The following is a 24,301-nucleotide window of genomic DNA, read 5'->3' as shown; positions in this document are numbered from 1 at the left end:
TTTTCTTAAACCATGATAGCTGCCACACGTTTCCACCCTCCAGACTTTATTCTGTGTGAATCCACGTACAAAGATATTATCCCATTTTCTTTAGTGTCTTAATTGGCCCTTACAAATAGCTCAGGAAGGAACTGGACACGTTTGGTTAATCCTTTCTTGCAGGCTGGGAAGCTGAGGTTATTCCCGACTGACTGCGGGGCTCCGACCTTCCTCAGGAGGCAAGAACTTCTCAACGCCCCGCGCTTTCCAGCCCGGCCACTAAAACCAGACCCATGCACACGAGGTTTCGGCTTAGGACGCCCTCCTCGATCCTCTCTACTCCTCTGCAGCCCTCCCTGGAGCAGGTGGTAGGCTACGTGCCCACTGCGCACGCGCGCGGGGCGTGGCCGGACGGGCCCGGAGGCGGGGCCTGCGCGCGCCAGGAGGAAGAGCTGGGATTTGGGCCGCGGCGGGAGCCCGAGTCGCCGTCACTCGAGTGCGCAGGCGCCTGGCGGTTACCGGTCTCGCCATGGAGCGGAAAGGTGAGCTGCGGAGCGGCCTCCGCCACGAGGAATGACTGCGGCCCCCGAGTGGGCGCCGGGCGCCTCTCCTCGCTGCTTGTCGCGGCCCTCAGAAGCCGCTTCTCCCTAGCCGCTCTCCCCTTGGCCGCGGCGTCCCCGGGCGTCCGCCCGTCCCCGCCCCTCGCTCCGCAGCCCCCAGGCCGGGGTGGCGAGGCCTCATGGCCGGCCCGAGCCCCTGCGGGCGCACCGAGCCGCGCAGTCGCCGTGCACCGCGGGCAGCCGGCCCCGCGCTCGGTCCGCAGCCGCAGGCCCTTCCGCCCCGCGTTCTCGCGCCATCCCCCTCCTCCCTCTTCCATCGGCCCTTCACCCATCCTTCTCTCCCGCAGTGCTCGCGCTCCAGGCCCGAAAGAAAAGGACCAAGGCCAAGAAGGACAAAGCCCAAAGAAAGTGAGTCTGGTACCCCAACATCCCGCCCTTAGCGTCTCCTCGGGGACCTCCTCCCGGTTCGCGCGCCTCGGACGTACACGGTGTCCGGGCGGCTCCCCCAGTTCCATCCCGCCACATGGCTTTTGGGCTGCTGGGTGAATCGCTCTCCGGGAACCATGTGGAAGGGAGCTGGGGCGCCGGGCCTGCTGGAAAGGACCGGAGCCTGCCCGGAACCGCTCCCCAACTCCACCGAGGAAGCCCAAGTGTGGGCCGGCGGCCGAAGCTGGTAATCATTACCTGCTGTTTATGAACTCTGTTCGCACTCCCTTCCTGGATCCGCAGCGTCTTGACTTGCCTCCTGTGTCTGTCTGCACGCTAGGCCGTAGGAAAATTGTTGAATGAATTTTCCCTGTTTACTCTTGGTCCTGCCAACCGCATGCATTCTTGGGTAGAGGAGGGCGGCGGGAAACACCCCCCCTCCCCCGTTTAGTCTTCCTCCTAAGTCTGCTGCATCGCTGTCCTCAGCCTGCAGCGTGTGGGGGATAACCACGTTGTGCACTGTTGGCGGGCGAGTATCAGGTCCTCAATCGAATGGAGTTAGCACAGCAATGTTGGAGTCTAATTACAGCTGCCGTTTGGGTGATTCTGGCTTGGTGGACCGAGTGCCACGCTTGTCCTATCTGATGCGTGATAGTGGTTTAGTGATGGTGCAAAAAAGAGGGCACGCCTGATAGAAACCCGCCGGGTGGAAGGTTTCAGCAAATCTTGGTTTAGCATTGGCTGGCCTGGAACTTAGAGACCTGTCTGGCTCTTCTTCGAGAGGGCTGGGATTAAATGTTTGCAACACCAAGCCAGGCGAGCGAGTTTAGAGTTCAACATTAAGAACGCTCTTGTAACCCGGCGGTGGTGGCACAAGACTTTAATCCCAGCACTCAGGAGTCAGAGGCAGGTGGATCTCTGTGAGTTCGAGGCTATCCCAGTCTACAGAACTAGTTCCAGGACAGCTAGAGCTGTTGCATAACAAGCCGTGTATTGAAAAAGCCCCAAACAAAAACACTCTTGTGCTAACATTTAGTTGCAAAAGCTCCTCGAGGTCGTTTTACAAAGTTCTCTGCCCAGCTCTTGATTTCAGGCACATTATTTTCTGTGGCTTTTCCCTTAATCTGAAGTTTTGTGTCGGGCACCATCCACCATCCAGTTGGGGTTGGGCTGGTGTAACAGAATTAGAGTTCTCTAGGTCACCTTGCTGAATGACAGTTCCAGATTTGGGTGGGTTGGGTGTGTTGTTTTTGGGAATGCAGTGCAATGACTTCTTTGAGTAGGGCCAGAGTAGTGAGTGACTATCACCTCTTGCTCCATTTTCTGTTGTGTGTCTTAGGAAATGTTTTTGTTTTGTAAGCACTTGACCAAGGTGTGGGCAGATGGGAGAGTCCTTAGGTTCTTGTGTTATGATTATGTGTAGGGATTGTCCAGAACTATGTTTCTTTTTTGTTGTTGTTTAAGTTTTGTTTTTTTTGTTTTGTTTTGTTTATTTTTTTTTAGTTTTTTTCATGACAGGATTTCTCAGTGTAACAGTCCTAGCTGTCTTGGATCTCGATTTGTAGACCAGGCTGGCCTCGAATTTACAAAGATCTGCCTGTTCCGTGTCTGTTGGGGAATCTGTGTGAACGTGTTTTATAATGTGTTTTCAGATAGAAGAAGGAAATGATTTTTTTTCTTTTTCCAAAACAGACATTCTTTTCTGTTTTTGTTTTTTTGAGACAGGGTTTCTCTGTGTTGCTTTGGAGCCTGTCCTGGAACTCTCACTCCGTAGACCAGACTGGCCTTGAACTCACAGGGATCCTCCTGCCTCTGCCTCGCTAGTGCTGGGATTAAAGGCGTGCGGCCACGTGCTTGGTTGAAAAGGATCTTGAATCAAGAGTTTCACTATGTAGGCTAAGCTGGTCTTGAACTTGTAGTGATCCTCCTGCCTCAGTCTCCAGAATCATAGGATTACTGATCTTGTGCCATCATACTCTGTTGCCTAATCACCCATTTGGTTTGTTCTTAGAAGTTTTATCTTCCAGGCCACCTGTCCTGTGTAAGACATGGAATTTTGACATTAGGGTGGATCAAACTGTCATTTGGTAGGTGAATGTGTGGATGGTCACATACTTAGATTGTCTAGGTTGGGCATGCAGTGTATGTATATAGACATTTACTTAGTGTCCGTGTGCTGAAGTGTGAATGTGTAGCCCAGAGGCCAACTTTTAGAAGTTGATCCTCCCTTCCCCAGGGGTTGATCTTGGGTCATTAGGCCTGGTGTACCCACTGAGCCATCTCACCTGCCCTGTATGTACCTGCTTTCAAAAGCAGGCATACCGCCGGGCGGTGGTGGCGCACGCCTTTAATCCCAGCACTCGGGAGGCAGAGGCAGGCGGATCTCTGTGAGTTCCAGGCCAGCCTGGTCTACAAGAGCTAGTTCCAGGACAGGAACCAAAAGCTACGGAGAAACCCTGTCTCGAAAAATCAAAAAAAAAAAAAAAAAAAAAAAAAAAAGCAGGCATACCTGCTTTGTACTAAAAAAATATGCTCACTACTGCAGGTGACTTGGAGTTGTCTGTATTCTTACTTATCTCTTTGCAGCCCTTCTGTAGCATCGCAGAATAAAGATCTAGCAGTTATTTTACTGGTGTAACCCGAGAAGTTGAAATGTCTGATTAACTTGTTTAGAGTCCTGTGTCAGAAGCCCGGCCTGGCCCAGGTAACTGGACCCTGTTTCTGACTGCATTCCTGACACCTTGGCTGATCTGTAACAGTAAGCTGTTGGGAAGGCCTGCCATAGTCTGGTCTTCTGAGTAAGACAGATCTGATTTTGAGTTCTGATTGCAGGCTGACCTTGGACAAAGTTAGTCTTAAAAATACCTTTATGACCAGTAGCTCAACCATAGTGAAAGGTGGTCAGGACTGACCAGTACAAAAAGCAAGCATTCACGGGAACAGTCTTAGAATATTCTCAAGTGCACCCTATATATAATAGGGACATGATGTGGTACCGAAGGAATGGATTGTCCAGATGCTATGTGGGTCCTGTGAAACTCAGGCATTTGAAGGAGTACACCATGGCCATGGAGCGTGGCTAGGGCAGGGCTCCTGCCTCCAGAGCACAGTCCCTGCAGATCCTTCGGGTCTTTGTGCGGAAGGGTTATGGGAATAAACTTGTCTTATTGGGACAGTCGCTTCTCCACCTTGCTTCTTTGAACTTTCTTTTTTCTTTTTGTTTAAAGCTTATTTATTTATTATGTATGCAGCCTGCATGTATGCTTTCACGCCAGAAGAGGACACTAGATCTCATGATAGATGGTTGTGAGCCACCATGTGGTTGATGGGAATTGAAGTCAGGACCCTGGAAGAGCAGCCAGTGCTCTTAACCTCTGAGCCATCTCTCCAGCCCTGGACTTTCTTTCGTTCTTTTGTTCTCTCTCTCTTTTTCTCCCCTCCCTTTTCCTTTTTTTTTAAATTCCCTAAGTAGGGTCTGTCAGGGTCTCGGTCTATCTATGTCTCTGTCCTGTCTCTCACGCTCGTTCTCTCGCCCTGGCCGTCTTAGAATTCACTGTATAGATGAGCTCATATAGATTGGCCTGCTTTGTGCTGGGACTAAGGTCATGTGCCACATGCCAGGCTAGACATTCTCTATTTATTGGCATTAACTAGTTGGGTGGTGATGAGTTTTGCTTTGTAGGTGGTTTGCAGATTTACCTCTTTAGAGGTCTGGAGATTTAGGACTGGGTCTGGCATGCTCTGTAGCCAGTGCCTTAGTGTGTTGGGGACAAATAAGGTAGAGCCTGAGGGGAAAAGCTTGTCAGTAAACCTGGAGGGGTTACTCTGAGAAGCATGATGTGCCTTTTCCCTGTATTCCGGTGTGTGCAGCAGGGCTTGTGTGTGTGTGCACACGCGTGCGCCTGTGTGCGTTTGCAGGGCTTGCTCTCACACCTTTCTTTGTTTGCCATAAGCTTTTAGGCCCAGTAGTAGTTCATTGCTTTTCAATGGTTTGGAGCCCAGGAGCGAGAGTGGGTTTCACACCTGTGTCATTACTTGGCTTGGGAGGTGGAGTGGTGACAGTTTTTCCTGTGCTTGCAGTTGAATAGCCTTCTAGGTGTGGTGTGATTGAGCTGGGGAAATGCTTCTGCTCATTCTACTACTCTAAGTTGGGAAGGAGATACTGTTATCTGTTTTCCATAAATGTAAATTGTTACAGTGAAAATTATAAGGGAGACTGTAAGCAGAACCAGTCTGTGTGACCCTTGGAACTTAGTTCTCTGTCACTTCATGCAGTGTGCATGCTCCCATCTGGTATTTTTTAAGGTTGGCTTTCTTCACCACGTTTCCATATTGATACACAAGGAGCAGCCTCTCTGAGTGTTTCAGTAAGTGGGCTACCCTAGTTTACTGCCTGTTAACAGACATACATGGTATTTATTTATTTATTTACTTATTTGTGGTTTTTCTGAGACAAGGTTTCTCTATGTAGTCCTGACTGTCCTGGACTCTGTAGACCATGCTGGCCTCAAACTCAGATCTGCCTGCCTCTGCCTTTCAAGTACTGAGATTAAAGGCGTGTGCCACTACCACCCAGCAACAAACAAAAACTTGTTTGTTTACTTATTATGTATACAATATTCTTTCTGCATGTATGCCTGAAGGCCAGAAGAGGGCACCAGACCTCTTTACAGATGGTTGTGAGCCACCATGTGGTTGCTGGGAATTGAACTCAGGACCTTTGGAAGAGCAGGCAATGCTCTTAACCGCTGAGCCATCTCTCCAGCCCCAACAAACAAAAACTTTTATAAGACCCCCAAATGGACTCTTTGGTCATACTTTACCCCAGTTAATGTCCTGAGTAGTTTTTGTAGCATTAATTGGCCCTTTGTTGGCTCATTTTAGTTTCTGGCTGAACTTGCAGGTTAGGTAAATAAATGATTGGGATGGGTGTGTATCATTGCCATTATTATAGATAGTTCCTTCGGATCATCTTAGATTTTGATTCATATTATCCATGTGTTCTCTCTGCAAAGGTTTTGTTTAACCAGATTAGCTCATGTCACCCCTGGCCACTCCAGAGTCCTTGTTTGCCTCTCTTGGGCTACAGCACTGAAGGAGAATGAGGGCCTCAAGTGAAAGCCTCAGCAGTTAAAACACTGGCTCCTCTCCACCTAGATTCACGGCGCCATCCCCTGACCTCCTGGGATACCAGGCATGCATGTGATACACATACATACATCCAGGCAAAACACCCATACACATAAACAAAATGAAATTTGGAAACAGTAAGAAATTACTAAGTGTGAAAGTTCATAGTGTGCTAGGTGCTCAGGCAGGAAGATAAGGGTTGGGGGTGCAGATAGGAGGTGCGTTAATCGGGTGGTAGAGGTGCATTGAGACAATGGCCTGCAGAACAGCAGGGGACGGTGCTTCTGGAGTCCCAGGCTCAGGGACAGTAGTCCACAGGAGCAGTGCTTGGGTCTTTTCCAGACCTGGCAAGTCTGCAGGGCATCTTGTTTGGCTTTCCTTACCCTGTACTAAAGATTGAGCCCAGGGCTTCTGCATACTAGGCACGTGCTGTACTACTGATGATGGTTTTTTGAGTCAGGATTTCTCTTCAACTTTGGTGCCTGTCCTGGAACTATCTCTTATAGACCAGGCTGGCCTCGAACTCAGATCTGCCTGCCTCTGCCTCCTGAGTGCTGGGATTAAAAGCATGCACCACCACCACCCCACCTGCACTACTGATTTTTATACTGGATTATGGATCCTTTTGTTTTTAAAGATTTTTGTTTGTTTTTTGTTTTTTGAGACATTGTAGCCTTGGCTGTCAATGTGAGGCAGAAACTCAGAGATGGGCCTGCCTCAACCTCCCAATGCTGGGATTGAAGGTGTGTGCCACCATCATCTGGCCAGTTTTGCGTTAAGAGCTGTTTATAAACGGTATGTCCTTTTTTTTTTATTTATTTATTATGTATACAATATTCTGTCTGTATGCCTGAAGGCCAGAAGAGGGCGCCAGACCTCTTTACAGATGGTTGTGAGCCACCATGTGGTTGCTGGGAATTGAACTCAGGACCTTTGGAAGAGCAGGCAATGCTCTTAACCACTGAGCCATCTCTCCAGCCCCAAACGGTATGTCCTTTGTCATGTGGAATATTTGTATTTCTCACCTTCTTACAGGCTTTTTGGACTTGATGTGTTTTAACACAATTTTTTTCCATTTTCCACTTTTCCTAATTTTTTCCCCATTTTTCCACTAATTCTTCTGAAATTCTTAGTGTTAATGTTAAAATTTAAGTTTGTGCTTTTAAAATTGCATCTCTAAAGATTTTTGCCAGAAATATTTTCTCCCTTAGCAGGTTTATATGTTTATTTTGCTCGCACGGGTGTTTCTACAGTATGATTTGGGTTTGCCAACCCAGATTGTGCAAAAATCTAATCCCCAGATTTAGTTAAAATGTTAAAATAACTGTGGGGTGCTTGCAGATTCTCCTGTTAAAAACGAGGTAGAGGGAGGTGGATCTCTGAGTTTGAGGCCAATCTGGTCTACAGAAGAGAGTAATAGGACAGCTGGGGATACATAGAGAAACCCTATCTTAAAACAAACAGGGGAAGCAAAGAAAGGTGATGAGCTAGGATCTAGATTTTGTAGAGGAGCTGGCAGGTTACCACCCACCTGCTTCCGATGCTGTGTTAAATGTGGGTGCTCCTGTCTGTAGATCACAAGGTTCAGAAGATACCAGTGCATGCCGGGCCAGCACTGACCTCTTCTGGTCCTCTTCCTTTCTTTCACTTTTGACTTTTGTGACATTTCTTATTCTTGTTGTATCAAACTAATAGTCATGAATCCCTTTACCTCTGAATCACCTGGCCTGACAATCAGGTTGGTTGTGTTTTACTGTGTAACTCAAAAGGTTGTTCCTTTTGGTTTTATAATACAAGAGCCTCCGGTAAGAGTTTCTCCTTTTTTGCCATTTATTTTATGTGTATGCGTGTTTTGCCTGCATTGTATCTGTGTACCATGTGCAAACGATGCCCTTGGAGTTACAGATGGTTGTGAACAACCATGTGGGTACAGGAAATCAAAACCAGGTCTTCTGCAAAAGCAGCCGGTGTTCTAACCACTGACCCGTCTTTCCAGTTTCTAAGCTTGTAGCTTACTTTTTTTTGAAACTTGAGTGAAATCATTTCTTAACTTCAAAGCATAGCATCTCCAAATCAGCTCCCCTGTCTGAGTGTCAGTTTACTTAGTTTTGTGTTATTCAGGATAAAGTGCGGTGCTTCCTTACTTAAATGTCACGATGCTATTAGAACAGTGAAAGCATACTCCCTTCACCCCTCCGCTTCCTTCTGTAGCCCTTCTCAGCCTCCGTCCCCTGAGAACATGGGTTTCCTGGAGAGTAGGGCCTTGATGGGGCCCTGCAGTTTGCTGGTGGAACTTTTTGTTGCATTCATGGACGATATGTGCAGTGAAGACACTCTTCTCCGCTCCTGGCTGCATTTCCAGCGTCCAGTACATGCCTGGTACACCTGTACACACACACACACTCCCTTTCCTGTTTTCCTACACACATTGCTAGAGGTTGTGTTCGAAAACTGCCTGAGTATGAGAATCTTGTTTTCTCCGAAATTCAGTGAGAGGGGATCATTTCTGCTTGCTTTTGTTTTGTTTTTTTACAGGGGAGGCCACTGTGACAGAACTTTGTTTTAGTTTGTTTGTTGTATTTTGAAATGGCCTCATGTATCCCAGACTGGCCTTGAAAATTACATGTAACTGTCATGCTGTTTTTATGCAGTGTTGGGGATGAAACTCAGCCGGGACTATGAACATGCTAAGTAAGCATGTTAGTGACTGAGCTACATCCTCATCCCAACTAGAACTTCATAAAGTAGGACTTACCAAAGTCATGGAGTTGTGATACACCAGGACCTTATGCGGTGCTCCCCTCCTGCAGCTGCTCTGTAGCTGTGCATTTTAACAAACCCACTCTTTGTAGAGCCATTGTGACTGCTCAACTCCTTTCACACTCAGCCAGCTCTCCTTGGGAAACTGGTTGGGACAAAGGCCCAACGGATGAACTTGGATCAAAGAATGATGGGCCTTATACTTTGGAATGCAGAGGCAGGCAGGCTCTGAGTTTGAGATTATCCTGGTCTACATGGTGAGTTCCAGACCAGCGAGGTCTACCTAGTGAGACTCTGTTTTAATAAAAGTGGCAGAGCAGCTGAAGAGGAAAGAAAAGTGCCTTGGATACAGGATGAAAATGTGAATGCTTAGAAAACAAGACTTAACCCATGATTAAGATTCAAACAGCAGCCGGGCGATGGTGGCGCACGCCTTTAATCCCAGCACTCGGGAGGCAGAGGCAGGCGTATCTCTGTGAGTTCGAGGCCAGCCTGGTCTACAAGAGCTAGTTCCAGGACAGGAACCAAAAGCTACGGAGAAACCCTGTCTCGAAAAATCAAAAAAAAAAAAAAAAAAAAAGATTCAAACAGCATTCTCCATTTATTTAAGAGTTGACGCTCACCTGTATAACCACAATATAATTAAAATGGCAAGTATTAATACAGTATTAATTCGTCTAAATCTTAACATTGCCTCTTGTCTACAAGCCCATTACAGAAAACAATAATGTTGGGGCTGGGGAGATGAGTAACAGGTGGAGGTACTTGCTGTCTTGCCTGCTGGCCTGAGGTCAGTCCCCAGAGTTCACATGGTTGAAGGAAAGAACGTCTGAAAGTTGCCCTCTGACCTCCACACACCTGCCATGGATGTCCCCAATCACACTTGTGTATTGGCATACACAAAAAAAAAATGTTGCTCATTTTCTACATTCTGATATGTGAAAATAGCATTTCAGTACTTTACGTTTCTTTGATTGTAAGTGCCCATAATGTATCATATTCACTAGTTCTCGACATTTTGTTGTATTTGTGTCTATATATGTATGTATGTGGACTGTGCCAGCACATGCACCCTTGAAATTACCAGAAGTTTCCTCGGTCTGTGGAATCCACCTCCTTACCCTCGACTGTGACTGACATCAGGTTCTGTCAGTCCGCAGTGATGTTGGTAGCTTTTCTTGGTGGTTCCCTGTTTTGTATCTTCATGAGTAAAGCTGACTATGTGGTAACTTTTTTAAAGTAATAAAGGTCGTGACATAGCACCTAAGAGCTTGAGCACGAGCCTGAGAATGGCCTTATCCTTTAAGGACCACAATTCCCTAATCACTCTGCAAGAATGGACAAGATTGAGAGCAAAGGCTTGAGTATCTGAGCAGGCACAGCCCTTGAGCATACTCTCATACCCCTACAGCATTCTTGTTTGCATCCAGAATTCAGGCGTGATTCAAGCCTTAAATTTAGTCCTGTTTCTTTTTTCTTTTCTTTTTTTTTTTTTTTTTTTCGAGGCAGAGTATCTCTGTAGCTTTGGAGCATACTCCCTCTGTAGACCAGGCTGGTCTCGAACTCACAGAGATCTGCTAGCCTCTGCCTCCTGAGATTAAAGGCATGTGCCACCACCATCTGGCTAGTCTAGTGTTTAAACTCTGACTAGCTACCCAAGCTCACTGCATGCTTTTCCTGCTCCAAATGGTGATTCCCTGGATCGCCAAAGGACTGTCATTTCCATCAAGTTTCCATTGTCTCTCGGCCCTATCAGCAGACCTGGAGGACAGAGACCTATTGGGTATAGGCCCCATTGCTTTGAAACAGTATCTCTGTAGTATGTGGTATTTCCAATTCAGATTGTCTTTAGCTTCTCCCATTGAGCATTTGAAGGCTTCCTCCATCCTCTTAGTGGATCTTTTATTTATTCTGTTTCTCTCTATAGCACACAAGACAGTTTGAAGGTTAGACATCAGTACCAGCACCAGGTCTCCTGAGGCTTCTTGGTGTCTATAATCCTCAGGTTATAGTTTAAGTGTACAGTTGGAGTCCTATACCCAAGATTAATTCGACTAATACGTTCTTGACTTTTATTTTATCAACATATAGTTGGGCTTATTTTCCATATGCATTTAGTTTTAGGATTTACATTTTAATTTTATTTAGCAACTAAAACACGAACTTCTTTTTTTTTTTTTTTGAGTCTGCCCTGTACCTAGCTCTTGTAAACCAGGCTGGCTTGAACTCAGGTCCCCCTGCCTCTGCGTTTGCCTCCCAAGTGCTGTGATTAAAGGCGTGTACCACCAACGCCCAGCTCATAACTGGTATTTTTAGGAGATGCAGTCTCACAGCAAACTCGCTGTTCCTCTGGCTCTTACGTTTCCTCTTCCTCTTCTGCCGCAGTCCCTGATTCTTAGATATAGGAATTGTGTTGTAGTCTATCACCTGGGGCTGGTCACCGTGTAATCATTAGTTCTCTGCAGCTTAACCGTTTATGGGTTTCTGTAATGGTCCTCATCTGTTGCAAAGAGAAATTGCTTGGACAGAAGCTACATTTATTTGTTTTAGGTAACTATTTCGACTGTAGTTGGGAATTATGCTGGGTTACCAAGTCCTTGACTCTGCCTGTTCCTCCACTGCTGAAAGTCAGCTGCTGTATTCACTCTGGTTGTTGTTTTGAGGTAATAAAGTGGAGTGGATTTTTAAAAGAAAATATTTCATTGTGTGTGTGTGAACTGTGTGCCACAGCAGTTTATCTGTGGAGGGCCAAGAACTAGGCTTCCTTATCACTACTTAGAAAGGCAGGAGGGTCATGACTGAGACCTGTCCCAACAAGGAATGCCTTAAGCACTGTGTTGTTGCTTGTTGCAAGGAAGGGTGTATGTACCCAGATACTCTGTAGGAACAACTGACTTGTGATCCTTTTGGAGAAGAGAAGCTGAGGGCGGGGAAACTGCAGAGAACCCAGTTACAGTTTGTGTCATACAGCCATGCGTAACTCAGTTCCCAGCCCTCGTCTGACCTCCCTGGGTACTGGGCACACATAGTACATGTTGATACGTGCAGGCAAAATGGTCATACACAAATTACAATTTTAAAAATACATGTTTATTTGTTGTATTTTATGTGTGGCTGTATGAGCCTCGGTGTCCATGTGTGTACCAGATGTGTGCAGCAATAGCACAGGTCAGAAGAGAGCAGCAGACCCCTAGAAAGGAGCTGCAGGCAGTTGTGAGCCACCGTGTGGGTGCTGGGAACTGGGCCTGGACTCTGAACTGAAAGTGCTTAACTGCTGAGCCATCTCTGGCCCCGGCTTGACGACTTTGAAAGCTTAGCACTGCCAGTGTTTGCTGTTGACAATGTCAAGGTTTGTTAGGGCTTTTATTGATGTACTAAATTTTTATTATATGCTTTGGGTTCTTAAAGATGGAAGATACTGTTGATTTGAACATAAACATTGTAAACAGGTAAGAGTTTAAAAGTACAGTTTTTCAGCTTTCCTTCCTCGTTCTTGGAAAAGCTTTCTCCAGTGTCTAGTGATTCTGAGCTTGAAAGGTGTACTGTGTCCTCATCCCTGCCCCACGCGAGGAGGGCCTCTTCCACCAACTGTAACTGTCCAGCATAAAAGTCTCTTTGTGCCCATCAGACATCATTGGGTTCTCTAATTTTGAGATTTTATCATTTTATTATTTGTCATTTTATCTTTCTTTGAGGATCTAATGATCTTGAGACTCTACTACTAATTGTTTCCTCTGTTTCTCTTCCTGCTTTGGTTTTGTCTTTTTTTTAATTAATTTATTTCTATTTAAGTGCATTGGTGTTTTGCCATGGGTGTCAGGTTCCCTGGAACTGGACTTACAAACAGGTGCTGGAAATTGAACCTGGGTCCTCTGGAAGAGCAACAGTGCTCTTAACCACTGAGCCATCTCTCTAGCACCTTGGTTTTGTCTTTATAAGAAAAGCTTTTCATAATTGGGTAGTGTTCTTTGGCGTCGTGTGCAAGTATTATTAAAAATCCTGAGTGGTTTTAGAATATAGGGCAGAGCCAGAGTTCCTAGAAATGGAAACAAGAGGAGGCGGGCCATCATGGCAGCAGCGAAGGCGCCTGTGAGGTAGAGTGAGCAGAGCAGTGTGGGTCCCACGAAGCTAGAGAGTGGGATTGGAGCAGGCTGGAAAGCTGCCTGGAAAGACCAGTCTGGAAAGAACCACTACTAAGAGGACCAAATCCTCAACGTGAGCCATTTTCCCAAGCCTCTTAGCCTGTTAGTCAAGCATGATGCTAAAATAAGGATTTCAGACATGACTGAGGAGTGCGGGTGAAACGAGGGAGTGGAGGGGAGCAGACAGGCGTGTGCACGCTGACCCTGGGCAGGTTTAGCATGGAACTTGAAGGTTGACAATAGGAATTTTTTTCCTTATAAACGATCCACTCTGAACATGGAGGCCTTCAGAGTAAGATTCCGTCTCTTATGTGTGTGTGTGTGGGAGGGCAACTTGGACTTGACATTGCTGTGTGATTTTACATTGAGTCTTGAATCATTTCGTTTGTAAAAAATGATTTATTTTTATTTTACGTGAATTGCTGTTTTGCCTGTGTGAGGGTGTCAGATCCCCTGCAACTAGAGTTACAGATAGTTGTGAGCTGACATGTGGGTGCTGGGAATTGAACCTGAGTCCTCTGGGCTTACAGAGCCATCTTTCCAGCCCTGAGTCTTGAGTTCTTGATGGAGGAAGGTCATTGGCTAATAAAGGCACTGCCCTGGCCCATTTTATTGGTTAGAGGATAGGTGGGAGGAGAAAACAGGACAGGATACTGGGAGGAAGAGGAAGTGAGGTCAAGGACTCCACAGCTCTGCTCTCTCGGGAGCAGACGCCTCAGCAGAGACGCCATGCCCCGCTCCCGGCATGAAGCTCCGACCCAGGATGGACTAGGCTAGAATCTTCCCGGTAAGACCGGTTCTCACAGATTATTAGAGATGGGTTGATCGGGATGTGAGAATTAGCCTGTAAGAACTAGAGCTAAAGGGCCAAGCAGTGCTTAAAAGAATACAGTGTCTGTGTAATTATTTTGGGGCATAAGCTAGCTGAGCGGGCGGCTGGGGTGCTGGGGAAGTGGCCCCGCCACCCTTATTACTTCATATGGCGCCCACGTGGACAACTGCTTCCACATAAAGCCTGAGACAGCTTGGGAAGTAATTCTAGAACAAAATGAAAGCATTGTGCCTGGTTTCTTGGTAGCAACAATTTCTCGGTTCTACTCTGCTTGCTAGAGGCAAGCAAGCGCTTCATCTAAGAGAGGCTTCCTGACTCAGCTTTAGCTGCAAAGCCTGCAGCTCATTAAGAGGTCCTGCCACGAAACACTTAAACGGTGTTGATGAAAAGCTAAACGCATGATTTTCGGTTTTCAGCCGTAGCAGGAAAAAAGCTGCGCCGTTTAAAAATGCCGGCTTTCTGGGCTGTCCTGCCAGGACAAACTCTGACTCTTTTACGCAGGCGGTTTGTGCGGTTTGCAAGCAAAGGCTGCTGAAGCTCGCTTGCTGGCTACAGCCAGTACCTCAGTCATGAGGCTGGAAAGCTAAGGAATGGGCTGGATCCAGCCGGCAAAGCCACGCCTTTAATCCTACTGATATTGCTTGGTAAATTAAAGACTCGTGTGGTCAGAAAAAGAGAGATATACAGTAAAGAGAGATTCAAAGACAAAGAAAATTTCTAAATGGTTTGAAGTGTGTTAAAAATATATGCAGACTAAAATTTAAAGTTCTTAAAGTTAAAAAAAAAAGGAAGAGAGTTGTTGTGTGTGGTAGCACACGCCTTTAATCCCAGTGCCTAGAAGGCAGAGACAAACAGATCTCTGTGAGTTCAAGGTGTAGTAGCAAACACCTTTAATCCCACTGCCTGAGAGGCAGAGACAGGCGGATCTCTGAGAGTTCAAAGACAGCCTGGTCTACAGAGATATTCCAGGTCAAAGATATACGCTCAAAAAGCAAAAAGTTAACCTAGGAATGTCACAGCTTAGATTCTTAAGCGCCTAGTGATTTAAAGGCGCAAATCAAAAGTGCCCCTGGATAGTAAAAAATTGCAGATTCACAATAGGACAGATTCAGACCACTAAATGAGTCACACTGTGGATGAATGTACGTAGGCTTGGGAGAGAGAAGAAAAAGAATATAGAGAATAAAGTTAATAGTTTAAAAAAGTAAAAGTAAAGTCTTTAAAGAGACAGAGTACAGATAGTTAAGAGATTAAAAGAAATAAAGAAAAATAAGCCACATAAAAATGGAAAATTCACAGAGAGTCTGGATTATGTACATTGTGTTTTCTTTAAAATTTTTGACTGTGAAGGAGCTAAGTACAGAGAGACATTTCATTATATGGGCTGCCAAGTGGAACCAGAACGGATATCATGAGGGTATGATTTCAGAATTTGGATCTAAGGATATGATACTTTGGAAAAGAGATTCTTCTTTTGTTTTCACAGAGGATCAGACCTTGTGGATTGCATTTATCCCGATATGGTATGATAGACCACGCCCTCCTGAAGGGTTGGTGTGAACACCTTCAGAAAATTGCTTCGCTCAACTGCCAACTGAGATGAAACTAGCACACAGGTTATACTATGAAAGACCTAATTAACGACGCCCCCATTCAGCAGGAAGCAGTTTGGAGAGAAAAAACTGCGCCCATGTTCCCAAATATGGTTTATAAACGTCCTTTTACATTTAAAGGGGGATATGATATAGATATGAATAATTTACATTAGTATAGATTTTGCTTTATTGATAGAGATTTAAGGTCAATTTTGTTATATGTATAAGTGTTTCTGATTTTGATTAAGGTATTGTGATAGTGTAGTTCATTTAAATATGTACTGTATAATTAAGAAGTATAGGTTGTTGATGGATAATCATCGATAATAGTAAAGCTTGTAGTCATGTTAGTTAGATTTTCTAGACATATAGAGATATATTTCAGATAGGCATTCTTCATATCTCTCAAAGGCTGCAGAATATGGCATTTAAAATATTTTAATAACTTAGGACTTTTCATGACAATGAGACACTCTGCTCCTGGCAGCACCAATCTACTTCAAGAGGAAGATGGGCATCGAAGAGGATCCTTATGGAGTTTGATAGCCATTTGTGCAAGAAACTGTTCTTGCCTGGACTATTGCATAAACTGGAAACAGAGAACCCGCAGAGAGAGGACTACTGAACTTGCCTAAATGTGAGATGATCTTTCTGGGTTCCTGATTCATGAGAGAGTCTGCGAGACATTCTTCAGGACAAGCAGATAGTGACTGCCTTTGGAATTTCCTGCTTGATGGATATGTCTGCTGGATACTATGGGCCTGAAGGCTGAAGATGGATGCCCCAACGGTACAAAAGAACTTTGGGTGACTGTCCAGACAGTGAGATGTCTTTGTCATTTCTAGAGTTTGAAGTTTCTTAGTTCTTGTTTACTTAGGTAATATATCTTTCTGGAGTCTTTGATGGAGTTAAGAATAGTTAGTTATAGTTATAGTTTTCCTTAGTTATGATAAAGATTATTGTAACTTTTACTTGATAACTGTTTTGTTATATGTAATTTTGCTATGTTAAAGCCTTTTTTTTTGTTTAAACCGAAAAAGGGGAAATGATGGAGGAAGGTCATTGGCTAATAAAGGCACTGCCCTGGCCCATTTTATTGGTTAGAGGATAGGTGGGAGGAGAAAACAGGACAGGATACTGGGAGGAAGAGGAAGTGAGGTCAAGGACTCCACAGCTCTGCTCTCTCGGGAGCAGACGCCTCAGCAGAGACGCCATGCCCCGCTCCCGGCATGAAGCTCCGACCCAGGATGGACTAGGCTAGAATCTTCCCGGTAAGACCGGTTCTCACAGATTATTAGAGATGGGTTGATCGGGATGTGAGAATTAGCCTGTAAGAACTAGAGCTAAAGGGCCAAGCAGTGCTTAAAAGAATACAGTGTCTGTGTAATTATTTTGGGGCATAAGCTAGCTGAGCGGGCGGCTGGGGTGCTGGGGAAGTGGCCCCGCCACCCTTATTACTTCAAGTTCTTTAACCGACAGTAGAACTTTGCTTAATTTTGTAAGTCAAAGCCTTCCGTGGGAGATGTTTTGATCATTTGGAAATAATTTTGGTCATTTCCATGGTACTTGTAGGACTCAACATTCTACTCTTTTTAGGTCTGCTTTTCTGAACTGATCTTTCACTAATTTTTAAAAATTACAATTTTAGTTACTGTTATCTGAGTTGTAGGAGGTAGCAATGTGTGGTATCCACTTTATTCTGGATTCTTGTGTGCGAAACCACAGACAGCCCTGGAACTCAGTCTGTAGACCAGGCTGGCCCCAAACTCAGAGATCTACCTGCCTCTTCCTCCGAGTACTGAGATTAAAGGTGTGCGCAGCCACCACCCAGCATTTAAATCTTTTTTTTTTTTTTTGAGATTTATTTATTATGCATGTAGTGTTCTATCTTGTGTGAATGTCTGCCCGCCAGAAGAGGATGCCAGATCTCATGGATGGTTGTGAGCCACCATGTTACTGTTGGGAATTGAACTCAGGACCTCTGGAGGAGCAGCCAGTGCTCTTAACCTCTGAGCCATCTCTCCCGCCCCTATAAGTTATTACAGTTTACTTCTTCCAGTTATGCCAGCAAGTTTAGAGTTGCTTGTCGTCTAGCCTGACCTGAGTTTAATCCCTGCATCCGTATGCCTACTGCTGCATGTTGTCTTTTGACACACATAGGCATGTGTGTGCATGCCTGAGCCCTTCTGTACAAAGTAAATGTAAAATTTAAAAAGTGAGTCAGTTCGTTACTTGAAAGACATTTTTCACTAACAATGAACATTGATGAGTTTTATATCTATGTGCCCTGGAGGACAGAAACATACCAGGAAGTATGTTTGGACTGACCATCAGAACCTGAATTACTAGTGATGCCCACCAGGGCATTTGTGTCTCAATACCATGTGGGTGGTTTTGTAGTAAATTTTATTTCCTGTTAGCATCTTTTAAGGGGGAAAAAAAGAAACCCCAGTGTAATCAAAACAGTTTATTGAGCAGCAAGCAAGTAAATATTTTTTAAAAGATAATTAACTTTTTTCCTGCAGCTATTAAAAGTAATGCTAAGTTGGTATAGTATTTTAATATAGTTGTTACAGGCGCTCAGGATACTGGCACAGGAAGATGGCTTGATCCCAGAAGTTTGAAGCCAGCCTAGGCAGTACAGTGAGACTCCCAGCAAAAGGACAGTGTTTTCCTTGCTGTCTGGCTGGAAGCCTTCTGTAGCAAGCAGCTGGAGGTGTAAGGTCCTGTACACAGGGAAATGTGGTCTCTTCTCTAGCCCATCATATAAATCACACATTTTGAACCTTTTAGAAAATGATCTGCTGTGTGATACTAAGTTACGTAGAGTAAGGGGCATCACAGCACAGAGTCAGTACATTTCTGTTTCGTGTATTTTTGCAAAGACAGAAAGTTTTGACTCTTTTCTAGTATAACTTTAGAAAATAATTCTCATAAAATATTCAAAAGACAAAATATTTTTCTGTTCAGTAGTGTAGTTCAGAAGCAAGCTAAATAGAATGCCAAAATAAGTAGTGTTCTATCTAAGGGAAACCCAGTGGTGACCCGGGAGACTACATAGAAATGGGCAAAGAAAAGCAGGAAACAAATTTGTTTCTGGAGTGTGTAAAATATTTATAGGTAAAAAAAGCCACAGAGTGAGGCTGCCTTTGATATGTGGTGGAGTGGGGTGGGTGGTGACGCCTCTTAAGGTCCTCTCTGCTGTCTAATAGGATTTTTTTTTTCTTTTTTGGTTTTTCAAGGCAGGATTTCTCTGTATAGCCCTAGCTGTCCTGGAACCAGCTCTTGTAGATCAGGCTGGCTGCGAACTCACAGAATTCCCTTGCCTACTGAGTGCTGGGATTAAAGGTGTGTGCCACTACTGCCCGACTTCGGAGTTAATATGTTATGTCATTTCTCAGGCCTGAAACTCAGCACCGAGGCTCTGCACCCCACTCCGAGAGCGACATCCCCGAGCAGGAGGAGGAGATCCTGGGGTCTGACGATGATGAGCAGGAGGACCCCAATGACTACTGTAAAGGTGTGCGTGTAAGGTGTTGGGCTGTGCTCCTCATGGTGCCTGCTTGTCACTGTCAGTGCAGTTCTGATGCTGCCTGCTTGCTCTGTCTCTTTCTTTGAAAGATGCAGAAAATAGTGTTGGCTCTTAGTTTTATATGTAATTTAAATAATTACTTTTATGTGCATTAATGTTCTGCCTGCATTTGGGTTGTGAATGCCATAGCTCCTGGAACTGGAGTTGCAGATAGTTGTGAGCTTCCACGTGGGTGTTGGGAATTGAATCCAGGTCTTCTGGAAGGATAGCCTGTGCTCTTTAACTGCTAAGCCATCTCTCCATCCCCTAGTTATGTTAAGTTTTTAAACTTGTTGGCAGTGCTAGGGTCACACTAGGGCCAGAATTAATAGTCAGGTGCCCCCTGCACTCAGCCCTTTTAAAAATTTTCCAGGCCAGGCAGTGGTGGTGCACTCTCTTAATCCCAGCATTTGGGAAGCAGAGACAGGCAGACCTCTTCTGTGAGTTCCAGGGCAGCCAGGGCTATGTAGAGAGATCCTGTCTCTAAAAGATGGATGAATGGATAGATGATAGATAGATAGATAGATAGATTGATTTAGAAAAGGAGAACTCTTTTCCTCTGAGAGTGACAGTCCATGCTTCCCTCTGATGGTTTCAGAGAGTGGCGCACCAGTACTAGAGCTGGCTCTGGAACCAGTCTGGCCTGTGTGTGCTGTGATTGTAGGTGTACACCCCTGCACTGGGCTGGCATATAGAGTTTTGAAAAATACCATAATATAATCCTTTTTCTCATGGTGATGGTGGCTGAGTGCAGCTGGGCAATCAGATCCAGCTGTGCTCTTATTCCTGGTGCAGCTTCCTAGGATCCTTAGAGTAGATGCGGTAGAGGATCTGCTTTGCTGGCTGCGAGAGCTTGGACCTTTTCCCAAAAAGCAAAGAAGTGTTAACACGTGCATCTAAGGAATCTTTTCTGTTTTCTTTCTTTCTTTCTTTCTGTTTTGTTTGTTTTGTTTTACGGAATAAGAGGGTGGAGCTGGGTCTCATTGTGTGGCTGGCCTGGAACTCACCATGTTGGCCTATATTTAGAAGAACAGATCTTACTGTTTTCTGGTTTATGTGTGGGTATTTTCAGTTAAATTAATAGTGGTGATTGGAACTCACTTTGTAGACCAGTCTGTCCTCAAACTCACAGAGATCCGTCTATCTCTGCTTCCCAAGTGCTGGGATTAAAGGTGTATGAATGCCATCACTGCTTGACTTATTCTTTCTTTTAAAAATTTTTGAGGTGACCAGTATAGTAGATTGGTTTGGTTTGTTTTACAGTAGAGCTTTGGGCTTTTGAGGGACCAGCAGTATTGTAGACTGTGAGCACAGGCTGAGGTAATGCAGATCATCAGGGTCAGTTTCCTCACAGCTAGGTAGTGACACTGGTGGGTTTGACTGAAGAGTCTCATAGGTGGATCATGGTAGACTTCAGTAAATGGTGCGTGGTACTGACAGGATGCAAGGTACGAGGGTTCCTCTGCTAAAACTCCCCCCCCCCTCGTTTCTTTCAGGAGGTTATCACCTTGTGAAAATTGGAGATCTGTTTAACGGGAGATACCATGTGATCCGGAAGCTGGGCTGGGGACACTTTTCAACAGTGTGGTTATCATGGGATATTCTGTAAGTTTGCATGACTCTGGGAAGGATTGAGATAAACCTCATGTTTTGTCTGACATCCCAGAGGTGATCTAGGTCTGTCTCTAGGTTGTCTCCCTTTTTTATAGATGAATAATTAGCATCCGTATGCTGATTACACATAGTGGGTTTCATTGTGGCACAGGTTGTCAGTGGCCAGCCCTCTGCCTTCCCATTATGAAGAGTCAGTCACACTGCCTCTCCATCCCAGGGGCGAGAGACTGACTAAATGTGCGAGCAAAGCGGGTGGCACTGCCAGGTTCAAGGCTGCACACATAGTTAATGCTGTATAATAGAAATTCATCGTTGTCTTCTCACTGGAGTAGAGTTAAAAATCCAGGTAATTAGGCCAACCAGTGCAAAATTATTTTACTATAACGTCTTAACTGTGATGAAGAATTTTAGCTGTCTGCATAATCAGGTGGACGTTAACTAGAGAAGATACTCGGTGTCTGAGATTACCTGGCATGCCTTCTATTAGCTCAATCTGACCAGTTTATGCCACTCCTAGGTGCACGAAAATCTTCATTTTATCAGTCACCACTAAATCTTAGCTATAAAGATAAAAGATGGATAATCTAATAATTTAGTCTGAATTGTTTTCATTGTTCTTTTTCTTTTTTTTAGGGGAAAGAAGTTTGTGGCAATGAAAGTAGTTAAAAGTGCCGAACATTACACAGAAACAGCACTAGATGAAATCCGACTGCTGAAATCAGTAAGTGTGAGGTCACCGTGTGGCATGGAGTCTGCCCGCTCTCAGCGTCACATAGACAAGGGCTACTGCAAACTCAGTGCTCCTTGGAGCCACAGGAAGATGAAGGGTTTGTTCCCTGCGTGTTGTAGGGATTGATAGATTCCATGGTTAGTTTCGTCATACAAGCACTTACCCCATCGTTTCCAGTAAGCAGAACTTTACACACAGCCCTGCCATGAGTGGCTTTCATACCCCTGGTCAAAGGAAAAGTTACTTAAGTTTGTAATGCCTACTATATATCATAAAGACATGGCTGCCTGATGTGGTACGTGCCTTTAGACCCAGCGTTTGGGAGGCAGAAACATGCTGATGTCTGAGTTCACAGCCAGCTGAGGATGCATAGTAAGACTGTCAAAAGAGACACTGCCTAGAGCAGTGGTCTCGGCCTGCTGACACTGCCATCCTTTAGTCCTCATGCTGTGGTGACCCCAGACATACAGTTGTTTCTATCGCTACTTCACAGCTGTAATTGTGCTACTATTAGGAATCATAATGCAAATACTGTTAGAGATAGAAATTTGACAAAGGGGCCACAACCCACAGCTCAATAACCCCTGACCAACCCAGAACAAATACAGTATCTTTGATTGGGTTTATACCTGGAAACACACGTTTATCTAACCAGAAGCCTTTCTTGTCCTTTTTATGGTGAACTGGGGTAACAGCAGTGTGTAGTGAGGCTCGGCCAGCCTTCTCCTTCTTGTTGACTGACCACTGTATTGCTTCACTTGTGCTGATACGGCTTCTTTCCAATCCAGGTTCGCAATTCAGACCCGAACGATCCAAATGGAGAAATGGTTGTTCAACTACTAGATGACTTTAAAATATCAGGTGTTAATGGAACACGTATCCTTTAAGAACTCAATTAGTTTTTTCTTTCTTTTCAATTTTATTATCTTTTAAACTATGTGTATGGGTGTGTTGCCTGTATGTATGTATATGCACCACATGTGTTCAGTGCCTGCAGAGATCAGAAGGAGGGTATCAGATAACGTGGAACTTGAGTTACAGACAGTTGTAAGTTGCCATGTGGGTGACGGACATTGAACCCAGGTCCTCTGCAAGAGCTTCAAGTGCTCCTAATCACTGAGCCACCTCTCTAGCCCTCAGTTTTTGTTTTTGAAATATATTTATTATGTATACAGTGCACTGCCTGTACAGTGTCTGCTTGCACGACAGAAGAGGGCACCAGGTCTCATTACAGATGGTTATGCGCCACCATGTGGTTGCTTGGAAATGAACTTGTGATCTCTGGAAGAGCAGCCAGTGCTCTTACCCTCTGAGGCATCTCTCCAGCCAGCCCTCAGTTTATCTTTAATCCCCAGTTCCCTGTGGTGGAAAGAACTGATTCCTCCGAGTTCTCTTCTGACCTCATATGTATGTTTGTGTCGGAAAATATGCTCAGAAGTCAGTTCTTTTTCCTGTGTCTGTGTGGGTGTGTATACCAGAAAATAACATTCAGAAGTTGGTTCTCTTTCAAGCATGAGTTCTGGGGATGGAACTCAAGATAATCAGGCTAATTAATCATGAAATAATTCATTACCAAAGAAAGATGCTAGCTGTGTGCACTCAGCATCTGTGTTTAAGGTAAACAATAATAACATCCTTTTTTTTATTGTGGGCATCAAGGCATACATATGGGTTATGTCTATTTGTTCTGCGTCTTCTTTAGAATATTAGTCATTCCCCTTTGCAAAGAACATCAAGATCTAAAAATGGTAAGTAGCTTTGTGGCTTAAGGGAAGTACTTTTTAAAAATAAATAAAAGACAAGGACTTACCATGTAGCCCAGGCTGACTTTGATCTCACTATGTAGTCTAGGCTAGTCTCAAATGAAAATTCTTCTGCCTCCCAAGGGTTGGGGAGTCACAGACTATTATGCCTGGCCATCTTGTAAATTTTTTCATGAAAAATTTTCTTATGTATTTCAACAGGCCTTAGTAGTAAAGAGAGTGTGAACTGTTGTGTCTGTTATGTTTAGAACTTAAATGGGGGCTGGAGAAGGCCCAGGGGCTAAGACCTCTTTTTATTGTTCTCCAGGAAGATTAGGTTCAATCCCTAGCACCCACGTGGCAGCTCACTAACATCTGTAACTTCAGCTCTAGGGCATGATAGCCTCTTCTGGTCTCTTGGGCACTGTAGCCATGTGAAACAAACATACATAGATACAGTCTCACACACACACTTAGGGAAAACAACATACATAAAGTAAGATAAATACTTAAAATTTAAGTGGAGCGATTACATCCTATAATAAGGGGCTCAACGTGTCTTAAGTTTAGACTTATGGGTAGCTAGCTACACGGGATGTGCAATGAGCCACAGCCAGCTGTGCTCACAGTGGGAGTAACTACTGAGATAAAAATCTGAAACTGCTCTCTCAGCAGTTCTCACTGGGCCCTCCATATCTGTGCCCTGCCCTGCTCCCCAATGTGTGTGAGTATTTCACTTGCTTATATGGAGACCAGAAGAGGGTTAGAAAGGGCTATTAACCACTTTGAGGGAGCTAGGAATAAATCCCAGTCCTTGAAAAACAGCCAGTGCTCTTAACTATTGAGCGGTCTCTCCAACCACCTCAGGCCTGTTTTGTTTGTCTGCATTTCTTCCTTTGAGACAGGGTTTCTCTTTGTACCTCTGGTTGTCCTGGAACTCGCTTTGTAGACCAGACTGGCCTAAACCCACAGAGATCCGCCTGCCTCTGACTCCCTGAGTGCTGGGAGCCACCACCGCCCAGCTTCAGGCCTATTTCTTTTTTTTTTTCTTTCTTTTTTTTTTTTTTGATTTTTCGAGACAGGGTTTCTCTGTAGCTTTTGGTTCCTGTCCTGGAACTAGCTCTTGTAGACCAGGCTGGCCTCGAACTCACAGAGATCCGCCTGCCTCTGCCTCCCGAGTGCTGGGATTAAAGGCGTGCGCCACCGCCGCCCGGCTCAGG

At 44.9% G+C, this 24,301-nt stretch overlaps 1 protein-coding gene across 2 annotated transcripts in view; it reads left to right on the top strand.

Annotated features, from left to right (window-relative positions):
• The first annotated feature begins 414 nt into the window (after positions 1–414).
• The window catches only part of Srpk1 (SRSF protein kinase 1), a 43,619-nt gene continuing 19,732 nt past the window's right edge, over positions 415–24,301 (top strand). The window contains exons 1-6 of one of the 2 annotated variants that reach the window (XM_041634707.1): positions 415–521; positions 887–947; positions 18,826–18,944; positions 20,492–20,600; positions 21,243–21,330; positions 22,128–22,215. In XM_041634707.1, the coding sequence (XP_041490641.1) occupies positions 509–521; positions 887–947; positions 18,826–18,944; positions 20,492–20,600; positions 21,243–21,330; positions 22,128–22,215 (478 nt within the window). In that variant the 5' untranslated portion in view covers positions 415–508. The other variant, XM_041634706.1, reaches the window with a different exon arrangement.

This window comes from Microtus oregoni, unplaced genomic scaffold (genome assembly GCF_018167655.1).
Source record: "Microtus oregoni isolate MIOR12 unplaced genomic scaffold, Mior012 000046F_ref0000063, whole genome shotgun sequence".
Taxonomy (NCBI): domain Eukaryota; kingdom Metazoa; phylum Chordata; class Mammalia; order Rodentia; family Cricetidae; genus Microtus; species Microtus oregoni.
The sequence above is the reverse complement of the archived record's forward strand: the minus strand, read 5'-3'. Positions and strand labels throughout refer to the sequence as shown.